This window comes from Terrapene carolina, unplaced genomic scaffold (assembly GCF_002925995.2).
Source record: "Terrapene carolina triunguis isolate 2854851 unplaced genomic scaffold, T_m_triunguis-2.0 Scaffold194, whole genome shotgun sequence".
Classification (NCBI taxonomy): domain Eukaryota; kingdom Metazoa; phylum Chordata; order Testudines; family Emydidae; genus Terrapene; species Terrapene triunguis.
In genome coordinates this window covers 7,362,876-7,384,057 of record NW_020664545.1, presented here as the reverse complement: position 1 = coordinate 7,384,057, position 21,182 = coordinate 7,362,876, and the positions used below count along the sequence as shown (strand labels likewise).

General features: G+C 52.7%; 1 protein-coding gene across 8 annotated transcripts in view; it reads right to left on the bottom strand.

The window, feature by feature from the left end:
* PTPRS (protein tyrosine phosphatase receptor type S) overlaps positions 1-21,182 on the bottom strand; it is a 249,092-nt gene that overhangs the window by 18,789 nt on the left and 209,121 nt on the right. For 5 of the 8 annotated variants that reach the window (XM_026654904.2, XM_026654903.2, XM_026654905.2 and 2 more), the window contains 9 exons: positions 20,650-20,747; positions 19,184-19,437; positions 17,502-17,595; positions 17,007-17,222; positions 14,562-14,719; positions 10,690-10,802; positions 7,974-8,021; positions 3,334-3,431; positions 159-282 (listed from right to left, as the gene is read on the bottom strand). In XM_026654904.2, the coding sequence (XP_026510689.1) occupies positions 159-282; positions 3,334-3,431; positions 7,974-8,021; positions 10,690-10,802; positions 14,562-14,719; positions 17,007-17,222; positions 17,502-17,595; positions 19,184-19,437; positions 20,650-20,747 (1,203 nt within the window). The remainder of the gene's footprint in view (positions 1-158; positions 283-3,333; positions 3,432-7,973; positions 8,022-10,689; positions 10,803-14,561; positions 14,720-17,006; positions 17,223-17,501; positions 17,596-19,183; positions 19,438-20,649; positions 20,748-21,182) is intronic. The other 3 variants (XM_026654906.2, XM_026654907.2, XM_026654909.2) reach the window with 1 other exon arrangement.

Below are 21,182 nucleotides of genomic sequence, written 5' to 3'. Positions count from 1 at the left end.
CATGACAGGACTCTGCCTGCTGCTCTACCAGGGACCTGGTGAGAGGAGACAGAGCAGAGAGCAGTATCATGGGACTCTGTGGACCACAGTGCCCTGCGTTCCCCTGAAAAAGCCACAGGCTAGCAGTAATGTCCAGTCGTAGAGATCACCATGGTTACCTTCAATGGGCAGCAGGATGACGCGGGAATGGTCATAGGCGATCACGTTAGCATAGCGGTTTTTGGGCTTGTTCACTTCAAGGTTCGAGTGCTCCCAGGTGAATTGCTGGCCAGGGTCAATGGACTGGAAGAATCAGGAAAGAAAACAATTAGTCAGAAAGGAGGAGCAGCGGTGGTCAGCTCTGTGCATTCTGCCGCTGCGGGTCAAGTCCGGGCTCTGCAGATCTAGCCAAAGAATGGGGTGCTCTCCATCCCTTGCCCCCAGGAACAGTAACCGACCCTCCCCTCACTGTTTTCAGTATCGTCACGGTGATACGTCCCCCCTCTCCTTTTCTGTAACGTGCCCCAGGCACACTTGGGATATTTTCCATTACAATGCAAACAAACACAAGCCCAGTGCAATTTCAGGCTGCACACACAGAGGCATCAAGTCAAGGAGCAGGTAGGCGAAAACTTCCTCTCCATACCGCTGTGGTACAACTGTGCCTAGAATTATTATTCTGGCTCTCTCTTATGGGCACCATGTTACCAAAAATAGATTGACAACTAGGAGGGAGCTGGGACGAGAGCAACAGATATAATCGGGGGGCCAAAGGGATGGATTTATGAGGAATAAACGGAAGAGCAAAATCTATACATTTTAGCTAAGAAATTATTGAAAAGAGAGACTTAACTCTACCAGTACCTGACGGGATGGGACAAAGGGTGATAACAAAGCATAATGGAATAAAAGTAAGAGAGGGAAAAATTAAGCTAAATATCAGGGAAACACTTCCTTCTCAGTGAGGGGTATTCGACAGTGGGAAGGGAATTGTCCTGTCCCAAGAGAAGCGGGGGAAGCAGCATTGTTTGGGATATTTGAAAACTGGACAGCGCACTGAAGAGCAGGGAACGTTCTTGCATGAGCAAAGTAATGGACAAGGGGGCCCGTGGAGGCTTTGACCCTGCAACGGTTGGCATGTGCCCATTTGGCAGGAGGAGAAGTGGTGCCTCTCCCTGGTCAGACAAGGGTTAAGGAATCTGGTCTTTCCTAGAAGGGATAAAGAGGGGAACAGTGGAATGCACTGGAGAGAAAAATCCTCTCCCCGCCTGTCCCGATGATTTATGCCAGGGTTGGTGGGTTTTTAAGTCCAGCTGTCCCAGATATGGAAATTAGGTTAATTATGTTTACCTCTAAATCCTCAGCCAGAGAATTAAATAAAACTTGGGCTTAATTCCGCCATCACTTTGGAGAGTCTCGGGGGCGGGGGGGGGGGTCCTCCAAATGGGGCTTGGCAGTGGCACATTCCGCAGTACTCCCCGCTGTTCACTCCTGCCTGTGCCCCTCCTAGGGGGCAGGAGTTTGGGGGGACAGGCATACTGCATGCACGCGCTGTTTGAACCAGTAGCCTCCAGCTCCCATGAACATGGGCTCTGGACCCTTGCTGTGCACCCAAAGGCAATTGCTAGGTCCCTTGCCCTCCCCTCAGCACCCTAACCTGCAGTGTTTCCATTCTCCTGGGGCATGGCTTAGATCTGGTGCTCTTGGTGTGTGTTTTATGAGCCGTGCGGCTGAGAGGAGGTGGAAAAGCTGGTACAAAACCGCAAGACACTAATGTCCTCTCGCTCTCTTGCTGCGGAGCATTTCTAACTAATGGGTATTTATACTGTTGTAATGTGTCTGTTTGCTCTCTATCCCTCTAATCTCGCCTCGCTTTCATTTCATTAGTGCTGTTTGTTTAGCTCTGGTTCCCCAACTAGAGGAGGTTTTGCTGGAACTAAGCCAGGGCACTTGGGATATTGCATTATGCAAATGAGACTTTGAAATCTGTATAGAGCATATTAATTGGCTTCCGGCTTCCACGCACTCCCCAGACTCTGAGATGGGGGTGAAAGACCCCAATAGAGCCAAAGAATCTTTCCCCCACAACAGCTGCTACGGCGAGGAGCTGTCTATAGACCAGGAGTCAGCAACCTTTCAGAAGCGGTGTGCCGAGTTTTCATTTATTCACTCTAATGTAAGGTTTTGTGTGCCAGTCATACATGTTAACGTTTTTAGAAGGTCTCTTTCTATAAGTCTATAATATAGAACTAAACTATTGTTGTATGTAAAGTAAATAAGGTTTTTAAAATGTTTAAGAAGCTTCATTTAAAATTAAATTAAAATGCAGAGCCCCCAGGACCGGTGGCCAGGACCCGGGCAGTGTGAGTGCCACTGAAAATCAGGTCGCGTGCAGCCTTCGGCACACGTGCCGCAGGTTGCCTACCCTTGCTATAAAGCATCACTGATATCAGCAAGTAGAGCTAAGTGATAAAACTCACAACCAATCACTCCCTTCCTTTCTCTTTGTGAGCTGGACCGTCTAGAATTGAATCATTCGCCTAGCAACTACCAGCACGTATGATGAACAAATAATTAAATCGGCTGGTCAGTTTGCTATTTATGTAACTTAAGTCACAGAGTAAGCTGGGACAGTCAATTGTGACAGCTGCACTTGGTGAGTTCTATGGGCAAACACCCACCTCGGAAACTTGCTTTCAGTGACGTTGCAGCTACCGACTGGCTTTGGCTAACACTTGAGTGCGTGGCGCCAGAGTGTTTGCAGAGAATGGAAATGGGAGCTTCGCGGATGTGGGCAAATCAAAATGCAAACGGAAGTAGCAGACTGCGGTCTGGGGTTTTATTTCTCCTATTCGCGCCGAGGGCCCTGCTAGTGACTGGCCATATTGGGACCCAGAGCGATCAGTGATACAAAGGAGAGCAACAGACAGTCCTCTGGGCTATTAGCAATGGACGCCTAGTTCCCCTTCTTCAGGAGAGCTGGCTGAGGCTCATAGATTTTCCTACAACCTGTAGGTCTCAATAGATTTTTGAAAACGCCTCAGGGGGTGCTCTTGGGAGCCCCAATTATGGACCAAGACCCATTGTGCTAGGCGCTGTTCAAACACAGACCAAAATGATGGTCCCTGCCCCAAAGATCTTACAATCTAAATATTTGCACACAAATGTGTCTACACGACACTGTTTGCTCTCTGTATCCCAATCCGGCAAAGCACTTGAGCAGGTGCTTAACTTTAAATGTGTCACTGATTTCAACTTCAATGTGCCTAATTGCATTGCTGGATTGGGGTCTGGGTGGATTTCCTAGGCCCATGCTTCTGAGGGCCCACCCAACGTGCCCTTTGTTGCCCGTACCTCATACTCTTGGGATAATTTCAAGTTGTCGTTGGCTTTGAGATGCTCCGTGTGTTCTGCCAACTCGGAGATGGGGATTGGTGGGTGGTTGAGCATACCTAGCAGAAAAGACAGCGGGAGAAAAGAAATCTCATTTAATAATAATAATAAAAAAAAAAACCAATTGTCAATGTTGCATATTTTACAAGGGAAAAAATAAAAACAAGAAAAAAATTACAATGTGAGATCTGCAATGAAAGGAGGGACGTTAGAAGAGAGAAGATTCAGGGCTCGAAATTGTATCCTTGGAAGTAAAAAGGAAAATGAGAGCTTTCCCCCGTGATGGCCCCATTCTCAACATTTACCAAAAGAAAATAAAAAGGGAAAAACAAATCCAAAGAGCAGATGCTTGTTAGCGATTCCAGGAGTGGACTTGAAACGAGCAAACTCTGCCAAAGGAAACCTACGCAGCAAATGTCACAGCACTCGGCATGGTCGTAAACAAACACCAACTCGAAGACAGGGACAGGGCAGAATTCTTGCTGACCGATGATAATAGGGGGTGGGGAGGGGAGTGCAGATGAGAGAGAGGTGGGGAGGCTTTTCAAAGTTGTTGTGGCTCTGCATGGGATAATAAACCCTTCTAAAGCTCACTGGGGAGCACATTGGCCTAGGGCATACATAGAGCTGCTGTCTCCCACGGATCAGAATGATGCACATTTAGCCGAGCTTTTGAGGACTGTTCTAAGTTCAGACTTGAAACACCCCAGGGCTGGGTCAGCTGCCCTTAATCCTGTCCAGCATAAAGGAAATGTTACATCATTCTGGGAACGCCTCTCTCCCCCTCCCCGCAAATGCCAAGCACGTGTTCAGTGCATCACTGTGAAGAGGCTCCTTCCACAGCATGGCTGGCCAGTGGCCATCTCCTCCCACTGCTCTTTCCTCTGGGTCATAGGATATCAGGGTTGGAAGGGACCTCTGGAGATCATCCAGTCCAACCCCCCTGCTCAAAGCAGGACCAATCCCCAGACAGATTTTTACCCCAGTTCCCTAAATGGCCCCCTCAAGGATTGAACTCACAACTCTGGGTTTAGCAGGCCAATGCTCAAGCCACTGAGCTATCCCTCCCCCCATTTTTAAAGTGGAACAGCTTCAACAGGAAAGCCAGAGCAGCTCCCTGTTGAAAGTCTGCTGCACTAACTGGCAGATAGAAGAATTGAACCAGGACTCCTAGCAGCTTAGGGGAGCACCCTAACCACTGCCCTATACCAGCTCTTGAGCAATCCTGCAGAGACAAACACCTACACTACAGGCAGACTCCATGGGCCTGTTCCGGTGGTGCCACTCTCTGATCAAAGCGGCACCAGAAGGGGGCGCTTTTCACCCTTCCAGGAGGATGCCCCTTGCCCTCTCCAAACCTGGCACCTCATGGGCGGTTTGCCGGACTGGAGCACCCCTAAGCCCCACTCCGCTGAGTTCTGGACGGCCTGGGTCTCTGAATGCAAAGGGAGCTCCCTCTGCATCAACATGGGCATGTCTGGCAAGAGCCATGAAAAGGGATCACACTGCACCCTTTCCTAGGGCGTCTGGGTCTGAAGGAGGCTGTCCCAGCGGGCTAATGAGATTGGTGGCGGGGCTCGGTCTGGAATTGGACTGACACTCATACTAATCTGCGCATCCTGCTTTGAGATTTGTAGCTAGGACGACTGGAGAAGGGAGAGCGGAAAAGGTGGTTGGGGGAGAGCGAACTCAGGAATAACCCCCACCACCCATCCCTTGCTCTCAAGCACTCAAATAGAAACCTGTGTGGAAAAGCTTTTCGTGCTCTGCTCATCTGCATCAAATCACCCTGGCCGAGACACTACAAAGGTACTGAGGCACCTAACTTCCACTGAGTGCAATGGGAGTGAGGCAACTCAATACCTGGGAAGATCTGGGCACTCAGTCCAGCAGCATCTCCACTCCGCTGCCTGCCAGCCAAGACACAGGCAACCTTTTGAGAAGCCACCGCATTGTCATCCCCCCCCCCCCGAACGGAAAGGGGAGATGGGGAGGTGGGAGCCATGGAGAATTTCGAGCCCCGTTGGTGGCGTGTGTGGCAAAGTAAGTAGCGGCGGCAGCAGCATGGTCAGTTACTCTGAAAACTCAGCACAGAGATGGCAAAGCAAGCATGACAATCCTCAGTTTTACAGTGTGTTTTTCACCCCCAAGCCCACAGACTGGGTTCACCACAGACAGAAGAGGGCTTGGCCCAAGATCGGTGCCCCGAGTCAGACGCCTTTGTTCCCAAACTATCTAATCATCCCTTCCGGAATTGGACAGCCAGGCAGAAAATGGGGACACGGAGAATAAAAAACAAAACAAAACCAGGAGGCAAAAGGTTTATGCAGGTTAAGCTGGACCAGTATGGCCTCTCAGGCCCAACGGGGTCAGGTTAGAACATTTCTCCTGGCTCGTGGAAGGAAGGGGTCATAGCCAGTGGGTTTCTAGTTTGCCTAATTCTCTACACACCTCTTGCTGTCCTCAGACATGGGAGTCTCCTTCAGTTCCTGCAGCGTGGCCGCATTACACCCCAGAGATAGCTGTGTTTCAGTGGTGGAAGCGAAGTGTTTCTTTCGTATACATCTAGCCCATAAAGAGCTTTGGGACCCTTTTGGCCAAGGGGCGGCCTCTCCATGTATAGAAGAAGTGACGCACTACGCTAACATTATAACAAACGTTCAGCACAGAACCCTTGCTTCCTCCTCCTGCCCTCTCTGAGGGTAAGAGGTAAGTGCTGCAGAGGGCCATAAACTTCTCTTGATCATTAGAGCAAATTGAGCCCTGTTCAGAACAACCACTGGCAAGGTAATAAATGGTTTCCAGATCTGTACATGTTACCCCTCCCACTGACTTCCTCCCACCTGGGGCGGAAGGCAGCGAGGCAGGCAGCCAGCATATGGGCCAGCTGCCACCACCTGAATCTGACTCTCCTGGGAGGAGCGACAGATTATTAGCTGAAGTGCAATTAGAAACAGAGTCGTCAATTAAATCCCAAACAATAAATATACAGGTTTAAAAAACAAACAAACAGGAGCAAACGAAGCAAGAAAACCAGAGGCTCCCAGGCTAGTTGGTCCCAGTACGAGGTCTCTGTCCATCCCATCATGCAGACGATGATAGGAAAGGCCCCATCCAAGATCGGCACCATGGAAGTCACATTCTCCTTTAATGGATTTCAGGAGATGTTTCCTTTGCCAGAGTTCCAGCGAAAAAGCCTCGGCCATCTCAGGCTCCCCGCAGCAGTGTGTCCCTGCACCCCACCCTTCACCCCCATTCGTAAACCAACAGCTGAGTGGGCCTGGGAACTGGCCTCTCTCCTGGTCTCTTAGGGCAGACATAAAGAACCCTTGGAATTGATCCGACATGGGGATAAGGAAAACAGGCTGGAATTCTCTGAAATGAGTAAACACTTTCCCGGCCAGGCTGCCAGGCACATCAGGGTTTCCCGTAAGATCCTGAAATGCACTGTGTCGAGAGGGAGAGGAAAGATCTGGGTTTGGATTAAGCAACCAGCTGGTAATGTCATTTCGCAGAGGAGCACAGATGGGTTCATCTGGGACCACCCCTGTACCGAGAGGAGAGGGTCCTTTCAGCTCAGTGCCAACAATGGACGTAACTGTCTAGAGGCCTGTTCCAACCCCATCATCTAGGACTCTAAGCAAAGGCTTTAGAGCTGCATCTGCAGCTCCTACTGAAGTCAGTGTGTGTTGGAAGCACCTAGCCAAGGGGTAAGTAACTGCCTAACATGCTAAAAGGACTTAGGAGCCCGGATCCCAGCTTCTACCGGGTCAAAGTCTTAGAGCAGGTCTCATCTAGCATTTCAATCACTTGAGCTTCTCTAATCTTATCACTCCACTCTCTACGTACCAGCCAACTCCGCAGAAACGGCACCCGAACATCTGGTGCGGGCCACAGCCTGTTTATCTTAGCAAACTCCCTGCAGTTGGACGGTGCTTTTTGTGAAACCCAGCGGAGGTGCAGACCATAGAGAGAGGACTGTGCTTCCAGGTCAGTGCCAAGGAGCTGCCACTGGAAATGGCCTTTTCCCTAGTTTGTCATAAAAGGGGGTCGGTGCAGGTCTCTTATGAGGAGAGCGGAGGAGTATGGTCTATTGCTACAGTCTCCCCTTTACCCAGACAATGGAGCAACAAACACACACGCAGACCAGTGTACACAGAGCTGCTTTCTTCCACGGATCAGAATGATGCACATTTAGCTGAGCTTTTGAGGACTGTTCTAAGTTCAGACTTGAAACACCTTTAACACGGGAGCCTTGAAACCCAGATTTTTCTCCTGCGAGAGAACAAGACAGGCAGAGGGACGGACGGCGTCTCTTAAGTCAGCCACTAGGCGCTCCGTCCCTATGTTACTGTCGCCACTACTGTCACTTTGACAAGGCCTGCGTTTGGTACTGTAAAACTGGAAGCGCGGTTCAGACAAACAGATGGCACAGGAGAGGGATGAGATGGCGAACGCCACAGGGACACACAGAGAGTTCAGCGAAAAACAGGGAGAAAAAAACAAAACAAAAAACGAAAGAAAAAAAGACAAAAGAAACAAACCAACAAAAGGAAAAAAAAAATGTAAACCAACAGGAACAAAAACACACAGGAACTAACTTTCAAAGTCAAACTCAGGGTCACTGAGAGGGCTGCTCAGACCAGAATCTGCAGAAAACAGTAAAAAATGAATAAATAAAAATACACTTTTTTTTCTCTTTTTTTTTTTTTTTAAATTTCATGCTAATCAAACGGAAAAAGCAACATAAATTTAAGAGGAAATGAAAAGTTAATTTTTTGTGCTGATTCGGTAGGGGCAGGGCCACTGAAAAGTGTTTTCTTTCCCCCAACCCCCTGTGTGTGCACCCCACCCCCTCAGTCCCTCATTTGCTACTGGGGACAGAATGAAGATTCTCTGGATCACAGGGAGCCTTTATAGAGAACAGGGCATGGGCCAGTCTTTGGGCCAGACTAGATTTTATTTTAGTGGCTTCACACCTGCAGCCTGTGCCATGGAGCTCTCCTCACCATTGACACACTGCAGGCTGGCGTATTCAAAGGGGCACCCAACTCCCACGGAAATTCAGTGGGAGCTGGGGGCCTGACTCGTTCTTTGAAAATCCTCACCTGGATTATTGAATAAGTATTAAGATAAAGTCACCACCACCGAGCTCTCTTTGTGCAATGATTCCCTAAGGGAAGGTTGGAAGCATCACCAGGGAACTAGACTAGATGACCTACTGAGGTCCATCCAGTCTTACGATTCTATAGCTGGGGCCATTTAAAACTACACTGCGCACATCCCTGAAGGACACACTAGAGACCAATCCTGCATTGGCCAACGGGGAACAGACTTGCTGGTCTACAATGGTCCGAGTTGGAAAGCGGTTTTCTGATCAAGCCAGCCCTCTGCAAGGGCAGGAAAGACTGCCAATAAAGAATACATCAGCTATTACACGGAGACCGACTAGCTTCTTCTGAGCTTGCTGGCTAGGGCCGAGGTGGAAATGACTCCAGTCCGGAGCACTTCTCTCACATGCTGGCCTCTGTTTGCAGATGGGGCCTAGCTCTGGATGCGCCAGTCGATACCTAGGTGCTAGAATGCCTGGGGAAGTGGGCACCCTAAGCTCGATGCAAACTCCAGCCTCCTCTCGCTCCAGCTTCCTTCTTCCCTGGGATAGAGGCACTGGTATGAATGGAGTTACCCTAGGGATGAATTCGCCCTCCCTGCCCAACAGGAGCTGCTCTGCTGAGTGTCCCATTGGCACTCGTCATAAAGCAAGTTTCCCCAATGGGCACTTGGAAACGGTTCCTTTAACGCAACGTGAATTGCTGTGAGTTGTAGCTGGAGCTCCTCTGGGAAACTGCTTCTACAAAGGGTGGAAGGTCAGACAGTGCTGCAATAAGCCAAGCTCTCCAAGCGACACTGGGCGCCATCCCCGCCTCTGAGATTCAGGCTGCAGGATTTCAAGGGCACGCTGGACTCCCTGCACCATCAGAGAGGCAGCACTGAGGAGCGGTATCAGCCTGGGACCCATTGTGCTCTCAGCTGTACCGCTGAAAATCCAGAGTAACTCCACTGACTCCGTTGCAGTTACTTTGGATTGACACCAGTGCAACACAGCAGAGTTTGGACCAGAGTCCACGACAACTCTGGCTGCTGCTGAACAGTCCCCAGGGGCTGCTTTGAACCTGTCTCCTTGGCTACCTAACGAGATTCAGCCCTTACCCAACCACAAAGCTTGGGCTGCTGAGACTGATCATGGGGAAGGCGGCTCCCATCTCCTCGCTGTGGGAATGTGAACTGAGCACTGCCCTTGTGCTCAGCAGCAATCCTTGCCCTTTGATTAGCTACCAACTTCCCAGCTCCCCCTCTCCCCCCCCAAAAAACGGAGGCAATCCCAAGGACCGAGATGGGCGGGGGGAGCTGCAGAAGCATTACTAACGAGCACAAAACGGCAAAAACGACAACCAGCCCCAAAAAGCACAACAAATTCCTTTCCAACTCCTCCTGCTCTGGGGACCAACCAGCCGAGCAGCGGACCAGCGTGCAGGCATCGCTCTGTGCAGCGGTGCGGGTGCCCCTCTATGTGGGGAAGTGCCCGTGCTGGGTGCATGTCGGTGGAGGCTTGCAGAGGTGCCATGCAGACAGCTGACCTATGCACATGTGCGGAGGCCCGTAGGTGTAGACGGGAGGGTGCCTGGTGCCTCTCTGCAAGGTGGGTAGGTGTTTTACTACCTGGAGAAGAAGACCAGCAGGACCCCCTAAGAGGGTGCTTGCACGAACGACTGGTTGTCTTGCTTCTCCTTGTGATGGATTAATGTCTCCGCACGACAGAGCTGTTTCCGAAGAACTATTTTGGTGCATCGGCACGCAGTGCCCGTTACAGATGTGCTTGCACCGGTGCATTCTGGGAATCCTGTAGCTCCCATCCCTGAGGCCCTTGGGTAATTTCCAGATCTGAGGCCCCGCATTATGAGATGGAGTCAGGGGGACTGGCTAAGTCACGGCTGCCGATCTAACCCAGGCTGCACCAGTCCAGTTGGACCAGCCATTGCAGCCATCTGGTACAACCCATTCACAATGGCTGGAGTGGCTGTTGTGTGGGGACACAAGATGCTGCCACCCCAGAGGGCTCCAAGCCTGGATTTCTTGCAGCACTCTCGCTTAGCATAGACAGGGCACAAGAGGTATCTCCATTGTGTTTTTGGCTAGAGTTGGATTGCAGCAGAGGCAGCATTGCAACAGCCTTAATGCAGGCAGGAAAGGACTGGGGGAAGGGCAGTCACACCACTTCTCTTTCCTAGGGAGAGAGGCTGGTTTGCAGCCAGTTACCTGGAGTCTGGAAGTTGATGCGTCTCATCTCCACCGGGTCCTTGGGGTGGTGAGGAGCGATCTCAGCGTTGTTCAGGAGACATTTCGTCCGCGGCTCGGAGTCTTTCCGTTTGCTTTTAAAAACCAAAGTAGAAAGCCTGTTGGTTTGGGGCCCTTTCTGCCTTTCTGACTGACTCGGGCAGGCCAGCAGCCGAGCATAGACCTGATGTAAGTGGGTGTCACTCATGTGAGGCTGAGACAAATGCAGCCATGACCTGAATGACCTACTGGCTCAGAAAATGGGTGCACGGCACAAAGAATGCGACTTGCACTCATGTGGCACTCAGCGGATGTGACGTTCTCCCAATGACCCTGCAAGCCAATACCAATGTCCTGGAAGCTACTCCATCATACGTCGAGGGCTACGGCCACAAAGGCACCTGACAGGCTTTTGTATGACCAGGGGGCTTTACCTTAAACCCCACATGGGCGGCTTTTCTGCTATAGCCTCTTTTCATCGTCTCAGTTTGCAAGTTGCACCCACTCACGAACCGACTCAGGCTATGTCTACACTGGCACGTTCGTCGTTCAAACTTTTGTCGCTCAGGGGTGTGAAAAACCCCCCTACCCCCGAAGGATCAAAGTTTGAACAATGAAAAGCGCTGGTGTGGACAGCGCTTGGTCGGCGGGAGCCGTGCTTCCGGCGATGAAGCTACCGCCCCTCATTGGAGGTGGTTTTATTTCGTCACCAGGAGAGAGAGCTCTCCCGGCGATAAAGAGCGGCTACGCAGCGCACCTTACGATGGCGCAGCTGCAGCCTAACGTACACTGGCCACTTCATTTACAGCACTGGTCATTTACCGAGCCTGTTCTACACACAAAATGTACACTACTTTAATTAAACCGGAGCTAATCCCTGGGTGGACGCTCCAAGGTCTTGTCTACATGAAAGAGTTGTCCTGCTAAAGGTGTGATTTTAAACTGATTTAGTTTTGCTGGTGCCAAAGGCCGTGTGGACATGCTTAATTTGGTTTAGTTTAGATTGAATAGAAATCAGTTTAAGTCAAACTGAAATAAGACACTCTTAAATCGGAATATGAACGTCCACACAGTCTTTGGCACCAGTTTAGATATGTTATTTTAAATACTGATAGATGATAAACAGGCGCAACATTCTAGTCTAAACAAAGCCTACTTCAGCTTAAGTGCCTTATTTTAGTTTAGCTTAACTTGTTCCTAATCCTGTTTGGACTTGTCTACACATAAACTTGCCCTGATTTAGTTAAACCAGTGCAAATGCCTGAAATGGACACTCCTATAGGTTTAAAACTATTTACATTGGTTTAGCAAATTTACAGGGGCAAACAAATCAATTGAACCCTGGTTTCTGTTGGGCTTGTCTTCGCTTAAAATGCTACAGCAGGCACAGCTGGGCTGCTGCAGCACTTAAGTGTAGACACTACCTACGCTGACGGGAGAGAGTCTCCCCTTGGTGTAGGGGGATCCACCTCCCCAAGAGGCGGTAACTAGGTCGACAGAAGAATTCTTCCACTGACTAGCACTGTCTACTCAGGGACTTAGGTGGCTTTAATTTAACCGTGTGGATTTTTCACACCTGACTGACATAGTTAAACCGACCTAATCTAGTGTACTCCAGGCCAAAGTTGCACCAATGTAACTAAATCAGTTTAAAAATCCCATCTTTAGTTAAACCAGTGCAGCTGTGGGCGTAGACCAAGCCTAACTGAATTACGCTAAGGCGAAATAAACCTGGTTTAAACCCAAATACACGTGTCCACCCAGCCTTTTGCACACCTTTAACGACACTGGTTTCAAGTCACACCGGTGCAACTCTGCGTGTAGACAAGTTCTGGTGTCGACCGAGGGATTTTAAGCCCCAGGAGCTGGAGTCTACAGGAGCGCCGGCAAAGCGCAGACTGTTCTACCCATGGCTCCGAGGCGGAAAGAAATGAGATTTGCTTCTCAGTCTATTTAGAAACTTTCTCTGCCTCGTTGCAAACTGAGAATCTCATGTATTATAGCCCAGGTCACTTCATGGACACCCCCCTTCCCAGTCTGCACTGCACAGAAACCCACCCCGGTCCCCATGCCTGCTGCAGCTACAATAATTACATACACAGGGGTGTGGAGTGTTAATGCATTTTTAGTTGTCTTTTAAAGCCTGTAGTAGCTGGAGGCAATGCGATAAGCCCAGACTGCTCTACCTGGAGCACTGCTTGGGAATCATGGCACTTGAGGGGGGGATAGGGAGGTGTCACTTTATTCTGGCTCCAGTCGGAAGCAGCGGTGAATGGTTCATGGCCAGGCCTGTGAGTTATTACTAGCGAAAATACTCCCAGCCTTGGAAATGGCTGGAAAGACTCCCAGAGTTTCAAGGAAAGTCAGCACAGAGCCATTGGACAGGGAGAGGACACATCCCCTGGCCCTGCGCTCGGCTGAGACTGTAACACGAGCGGGCGCTTCTCTGCTCCATTAACCCAACATTTACTGTCACCCTCACTCTCCTCCAAACAGGATTTGGCTTTGGCTTGAAGAAGAGCCATCCTATCATGGACAGGCAGCTGGGCTTCCCTTCGCCCCTTCTGCCTTTCCGCTGGCACAAACACGTGCCTGTGAGATCTTGGTACCCGATGTCCTTTAGGACAGTGGGAGTGCCAAGGGCAGGAGATGAGTCATCATGGGGCAGAGATCTCTGCCCCAAGACACAGCCAGTCCGGTGCGGTGGGGATCTACAGAGATGCCAAACCTGGGGCTCTTACCTGTCTGGCTTGCTGTCCGGGGAGCAGTAAGTGGAAGGAAGAAAAGACAAACGTTGGGGTTAGAATGGAGCGCGAACCCCCACGACACACACGGAAAGGCGAGAGCTCCAGCTCAGAGCGGCACCAACATACGGCAGGAGGGGGACTCCTGAGCCCTCCGCCCCCAGAGTATTCAGACATTTCAAATCCAGTGGGGATATAGCAAAGGCACAGCCAGCAGGTGCCCAAGAACATCCCCAAGGGCATGGGCAGAAATCTCCAGGCAGATGAAAGAGAGCATGGCACAGCCTGGTTGGTAGAGCCCGCATGCTGGGTGCCCCTGCTACCGGCGTCACTACGTGACTTGTGCTGGCACAGTCGCTGTCATCCCCGCTTCCTTGGCTTCCCCCCCTCTCTCCCAGTCCTTTTTCTCTGGCCACTCCCTCTCCTTTCCCCCACCCCGGCACTCTGCACATGGTCGGGCTGGGCCTGGGTGCTCCTGGAGCTGAGCCAAGGGCCTGGGAGCTGACACGCTAAGGTCGGGCTAGGAGCCTGCTGCTGGAACTTGCTGCTCTGTGCTCATGCGGCTGGCTGCAAGAGGGAAGGCGGGTGGCTTTCAAGGAGCCTCCCACAAACGCACGATGCACCCCCACTGCTCCTCTTCTCATCTCTTCTGCATCCCCCCCTCCCGCCCCCAGCTGGAGAAGCAGCCTAATGCTCTGATCCGGGGGCTTGTGTGAAGAGCACCAGACCGACAGCCCTGGAGGCCTCTATTGACCCAGACGCTGGAGAGGCTGTGGGCATCAGCAGAGCATTCCTCAACATAGCCCAGTGTGAACATCTGTCCTCTTCGAACTGGGCTGAGATCTGCCAAACTCATTTCATTGGAGGCCACTGAACTACCACTACAGGGACCCGGCTTTATTGACTATGGACCCGGGCTGGATTTGAACCAGGTGGATCCCATTACCAGTCCCCTGAGCTGCCCATTCCCCCAGCATCTCCTTTCCCCAGCGCTTCGCTCTGTAGCTCTGAGCGGGGCCGTGCCCTCAGCCCAGCGACTCCGAGACAGAGTGTGCAATGCTCTTGAGCACCTGGGAGCGGGCACAGATCTGGGCGAGAGGCCACCCTTACTTTTTGTAGAGCAGGATGGCGATGACGATGCAGATGATGAAGACCACGGCGAGGACTGGCCCGATGACCCATATCAAGCCCTCCTCTCCGTCGATGATTGGCTGCGGGTCGGGGTTGTCCAGCTGGATTGGGTCGGAGAAAGGACTAGCTGCGAATGTCTGGAAAACACAAAACATCATAAAACAGGATTCAGAAAGGGGTCTGGGCCTGGGAAGAGCCACAGCTTCATTCCAGAAGAGAAGCCCCTATAAGGGAGATAGACCCACAAGCTTTGGGGCAGACACCAACCACTAACTCATGGGGTTAAGAAGAAACTTCCTCTATGAGCAACTTTTCCCATAGCTGTCCAGTAGAGGGGTTCTTGCACCTGCCTCTGAAGGAACTGATGCTGTCCGACAGGATGCTAGATTAGATGGACCAAGGAGACCCCACGTTCTCATGAACGGCCAAGACTGGCTTAGCCCAAGGTCCATCTAGTCCAGTGGCTCCCAACCTGCGGCCTGTGGGCTGCTTGCTGCCCAATCAGCACACAGCTGCGGCCCATGTGACATCCTCAGGGCCATACAGGATGTGCCCCATAATGGTAAATAGGCTGAGAACCAGTAATCTCGTCCCATAGCCAGTCTCCAACGCAATCAGCACCAGATGCTTCAAAACCTGTTGTGCAGGCCTCCATTTCACACTATCCCAGCGGCCTCTCCCCGACGCTGCCTCCAATTCCTCACCTCACCCTCTGGATTTGGCGCTCAGCCAGGATTACATTGACACGGGGGAGGGGGAAAGGAGTGAAGAGGGGATTAATACTCAGACACAGAATGACCTGGTGACTTCCCCCCCACCACCACCACCATCCCCCCGCTAAGTACAAATTAACAAACACAATTTTTCTCCCCTTCACTCTCCTCAGCCTAGGCTGTGCTCCCAGTGCAGAACCACTGACACGCTCCACCCCAGAGGAGGCTGCCTGCCTTCTAGAGGAGCACTGTACGTTCATTCTATTAGGGATCTGGCTGGATGGAAAACGCTACCACACATAGTCTGTTACAGCAGAGCCCTCTTAGTCAAAAGCGTCTCATGTCTCCAGACAGGCCCCAATTCCATGGAAATGCCCTCCTTGCATGCAACTCAAGAGATCAGTATAATATCAAACGCTTACTTAGCGCTTTCCTTTGTCAAAGCTTTACAAATGTTACGACACCCACTGACCACGAGGGAGGTATTATCACCCCCATTGTACAGATGCGGTAACTGAGGCACGGACGGTGACGGTAGCTGGGGCAGGATGACAACTCACGGGTGGGGGGGCACACAGCTTTGGGCTCACTCCCCCAGAGCAAGCGGCCTTCCCTGAAATTCCACCCCCCACCCAGGGCATTTGGAGGAAGGGGCTGTTCCTGTCCACAGACACGGAGGATGGCTGCTGTTATTTCAGCCCATTGCTAGTGACTCTGCGGGACCTCGTCCTTAAAGCAGAAATTACCACAAGCAGGAGTAATCCGATTGGGAAATCCGTTCCCAGGCGTGTCAGCCTAATCCTTTAATATTAAATAGACAACTAAATATTTATTTCCAGCCACCCCCGCTTTAAAAACGTGATTGCAATAACTTCTCGCTACAATTCCGCTGGGGGATTTAATGTGATGAAGTATTAGACTGTTTCCTATTTCGCAGCAGGAAAAAAGGCAGGTGAATATTAAAGCAATTGCTCTCAGAGGGTCAAATTCAGGCCTGTGCAGCGCCACTGAAATTCACGGGATTGCCAGGGATGTAGACGAGGACCCAGAGCATGCCAAACTGATTCTCTTGGTAAGGCACTCCCCGCTCACGCTCCCCACATTGCTCTGAAAGCGGGACGCCTGCCTGGGTTTATTGCTCTGCTGGGGGCGGGACACTTTTTGCAACAAGTTAGGGTCGGTCCTTGGGATCTTTGAACCCCAGGGTATATCTGAGCTGATATTTCAGTATCTTCCGGTTCTAGACTCACATCCGGAGCAAAGTGTAGAGCCCTGCGCGGATACCAAGTTTGTATCTGCATCCGATCCGCAAACATGGTCCGCAGATACCTGCAGATTTGTAGGGCTCTAACCAAGTGTGTAAAACCACCTCCCAAAGCAGGCCTGTAAAACTGAAGGGCATCGCTACCTGGCCCTGCGTGTGAGTGCCTATTTCCACCAAGGGTATGTGCACCTGCAAACAGCCCTGCTCACAAATTTTCCAGGTGGATTTTTGGAAACCTTTTCAATATGGGCCCCCTGCCGCAAAAAGCCATTTTAAAATATTCTTGGAGGAATATGGCTCCCAAGCGCCATACAAATGGTACGTGTCGGGTCCCAGGCTGGCTTGCAAAGTAATTGCACCAGCAGCAGCCGGTTCCGGTCTGTAAGGGGACAGCGGGATCCCTAGTCTCTGCGAGAGACAGACAGCAGAGGAATGAGTGACACTTACCGCTTCCAAGTCCTGCAGCACTGCCAGGATGAAGAGGACGTATTTGTGTCCTGGCTCCAGGGCTTTGTTTTCGAAGTTGTCGTAGTGTTTCAGGTCCCCCAGGATGAAGTGGGAGGGCAGCGTGCGGAAATGGGCAGCGATGTATGGCTTGGGGTAATCCAGCTGCCGGGAATGACGGAGGCTCCGGCGCTGAAGCCTAGAAATGTCCTGAATCACCTGGAAAAGAGAAGAATGCAACGCTTGAGACCCAACTGCTCAGTGCACCAGGACCAGGAGGAAGGGAGGGAGAATTGAACTGTTCAGTGCGAACATATTAGCTCCGCTTGTTCTACGTGCTGTGGGGGATTCGCCCTGCCCCACTCTCTTTGCTTGGGGCTGATCTCTCCAGGAAAGGGGCCAATGGTGCATTACGCATCACCCAGTCGGTTATTGCCATTTGCTTGTCTGCAGACGTGCCTCTCCCTGCGATCTGAGCGGAGCTGACCGAGCGCTCACCTCTTCCAGGTCCATCTCCTCGGGGCTGCTCACGGAGTTCACGAACTGGCCCCCCCTCGATTTCTTTAAAGGCACCACCACGATGTAGTAAGCCCTGAGAGTCAGGAAGGAAAAGACAAGAGGGATGAGGCTGCCGGAAGGAATCTCACACAGCCCCTTTGGCACAGTCCCCGGAGCTGATATTTCCTAGGATGTTATTTTTTCTACCTGGCATCACCGTTCGTTATGGAAGGAGCCTGGCATGCTGCTGATGGGAAAGCAGCAGAGCAACGCGATGATGATGGTGGTTATGTTAGCGTTGGTCCCACGCCACCTCTCCCATCCGCACCCCCACTCGCTGGCTGCAGGCGGAGGCTGCTTGCCGGCTGACACCCTGCATCCCTGACTTACACCATCATTGGCGCTGTGAGTGGAGGTCGGCCTTTTCCTCCTCTCCAAGGACCACACCCTCATGGCTGCCTACCCACCCTCTGTGCATCACCGCAGGATCTGAGCGAGCACCTTGCAGCAAATGAACCAGCCCCCATCCGCGACTCTGCATCGAATTGTTTTCCTGTGGGCGGCTGTCTCTCGGCTCGCGCTACAGCAGAAGCCTTGGGTTTGTCCCTGGGATCCAACGTTCCCAGGTCACCAGGCCACTCACGGTGTTGTGGATGGGGGAGGGAGAGCCAAAGCCAGTCATTCGCTCTTTGCCCCTAGCTTGGTGTAAAACACTAGCTAGTTTCCACCCTGGCACTGGGGCCCTTTTATTTTTTCCCCACGGGTCCTTCCTTCCCTGGCAGGCCTGCCTCTGAAACCATCATTCGATCCCTCTTGTGGCTTCCGAGCAGGGGCAAGGGCTGCAGAGCAGACTCACGGAGGCTGGCACATCCCACTCTTGGGCCCTGGGCTGCGGGGGAAGTTGCAGTTCCTATCAACTGTTCTAGGCAACTATGCCTCGTTCGTATCATCATGTGTACCCCGCTATTTAATATCGGTATCCTCACTGGGATCAAGGCCCCATGGGGCTGGGGGCTGCGCCGTACCGGAGGGGCCTTGTCCCCAGACAGTTTACAAGCTAAGGGGGAGGTTTCCCAAAGCATAGATGGCTGTCGGCCCTTCACCCCCACAGACAAAGGATGGATTATTATCCTCCTCGGGCAGACAAGTGACTTGCCCAAGGTCACACAGGGCGTCTCCGTGCCAGGGCCAGGAATCAAACCTGGGTCTCGTGAGTCCCAACCACCCTTCCTCCGAGCTTACAAGGGCTTGCGGTGCCGCAAGATGAATTGAACGGGACAGCGACCCCCTGGCAGATGAAGGAGGCTGCGTAATAAGGACACCAATCCTTCCCCGCCTACGTCACCAGCTTCAATCTGGGCCAGCAGTGACTGACAGCCATTGCCAACTCTCCGGGGGCTGTCTGATGGTCCGTGGCGGAATGAGCCAGTGGTGCCCGCCTGCTCCTAGTGGGTAACTTTGCTGGTAGCCTCAATGGACAAGCCAAGGACTGAATGGGCCACAGAAGCTCAACGTTTCTCAGCCCAGGATGGCTCCTCCACACCACGGTTGAGGCACACTTGCAGGACAGCTAGCGGGGAGACGCTTGCTCTGCCCCCGTTCTGTGCACACTGCGGCCGCCTGCACGGCCCTGTGCGTTATGATCGACCGCCACTACGTTCACCGCAATAACAGGAACCTACTGGACAGGCACCGAGCTCTTCACGTCCGGCAGGATCACCACCACGTTGCCATCCGCGTCGGCCTTGTGAGTCACCTCCGGCTTCTTGGTCAGCATGTCCGTGGTTGTCCAGGCCGCCACGTTCTGCTGCAGACCGCCCATGCTGTTCCCCCGGTTCGTCAGGACAAAGTTGTAAAACGTGCGGGGCTTCAGATTGGTGATGAGCTTTTTGGTGGTGCGGCCGTCCACGTCGATGTTCAGCTCGTTGTACTGGATCTGAGCAAGGCCAGAGCACCCAAAGGAGTCAGCCTCCTCTATGCAACAGCACACCGCAGAGGTCCTGCCCTCCCCGGCGCCCAGACAGCACGCGGCACCAGCACTGCCCATGCAGTTCAGCCTCTAACCCCGCCGCGCACGTGGGAACGAGCGTCTGGGTGGGGAGCAACCGTGAAACTCCTTTGGCTTTCTATAGCGCCCTCCTCCGTAGGGTCTCGCAGCACTTTACAGGCATGGGATGAAGCCTCATGACTTCCCTGGGAAGCAGTATCCCCATTTTAGACATGGAGAAACTGAGGCACGGACCACGGAAGCGGCTTGCCCAAGGTGAGAGGGGCTCAATAGCAGAGCTGGGAATGAAACCGATTCTCAACCGCACCGGTCACATCTATGAGACACCACTCCCTGCCTATGGTTGGGAACACAACTCAGCAGCCCTGGCTCTTAAGCTCCATGCTCTACCCACTAGCAGGGCCGCCCGGGAGCCGGGGGGCAAATGGGGCAGTTTGCCCCAGGCCCTGCAGGGTCCCCACGAGCCCTGGCTGAGAATCCCTTCCCTGGCTAGCGGCGACTTTTTAATTTTTACTCACCTGGCGGCGGTCCGGGTCTTCGGCGGCACTTTGGCGGCGGGGGGCCCTTCAGTCGCTCTGGGTCTTCGGTGGCACTTCGGCGGCGGGTCCTTCACTGCTGCCGAAGACTCGGAGCGAGTGAAGGACCCGCCGCCGCCGCCGCAGACTCGGAGCGCCACCGGGTGCCTTTTTTTATGTCCGCTCCCCTGCTTTGCCCCAGGCCCCCTGAATCCTCTGGGCGGCCCTGCCCACTAGATCATATTCCTCCCCCACCCTCCATAGCCGGGAACAGAATCTAAGAGTCCCAACTCTCAATCCCCAGCTCTATACTTCATTGCCGCTCAGACAAGTTTTTGAGGGCAGGGAGAAGAGGCTGTGTTCCAAAACACCACAAAAAGCCCCTGGCAGGTTCAGGTAGAGGTAATGGAGACAAGCTTCCCGCAGTCAGACTCCCCACGGGAGCAGCCTGGATCTGCTGAACCCCGAGCAGGAGATTCGCTTCTCTCCTGGAGTGCCCATGGGAGCTGGTTTCAGGGGAGGAGGAGGGTTTAACCCTGAATATACCACCCCCAAATTCTACCCCCTGCTGCCCTACAGGCCCCGAGAGGCGGGCCACGGGGACAGGGTCCCCAGTCTCACTTGCCTTGTAGGGGATGGGAGAGTTGTAGTTCTCGGGGAACTCCCAGCTCAAAAGGACGGAGGTCTTCATCACCATCTTCACCTTGAAGTTTTTGGGTAAAACTGCTGGAAGGAAGTGCAGGGGTGGGGGGGGGGGGGGGGGGGGGGGGGAGAAAGAGGGGGGGGGGGGAGAGAGAGAGAGTGGAGGGGTTATCAGACACCGACAACAGGGCGCTGGCTGCACTGACGTAGGGAACAGAAGGACCTGCTCCCTCTTCCACACTCTGCTTGGGTTTTGCCAGAGTCCCATCCCTGACACCCCTTCCCACGCCAAACCCTAGCCTAACCCAGGGGCAGGGTGGGGGAGGGTCTCTGCCCAAAGACATCCCACCTCCCCCCACCCCACCCAGCCTCCCTAAGCCAAAACCCCCCCTGAAACGCTGGCGGCCTGAGCAGCTGCTGTGGAGAATAAGGCTCTGGATGTCTGAGCAGGCTCGGCTGAGGACAAGCCCCCGCCGGTTTTGCGTTTGGCATCTGGCTGAGTGGCGGCTTGCGAAA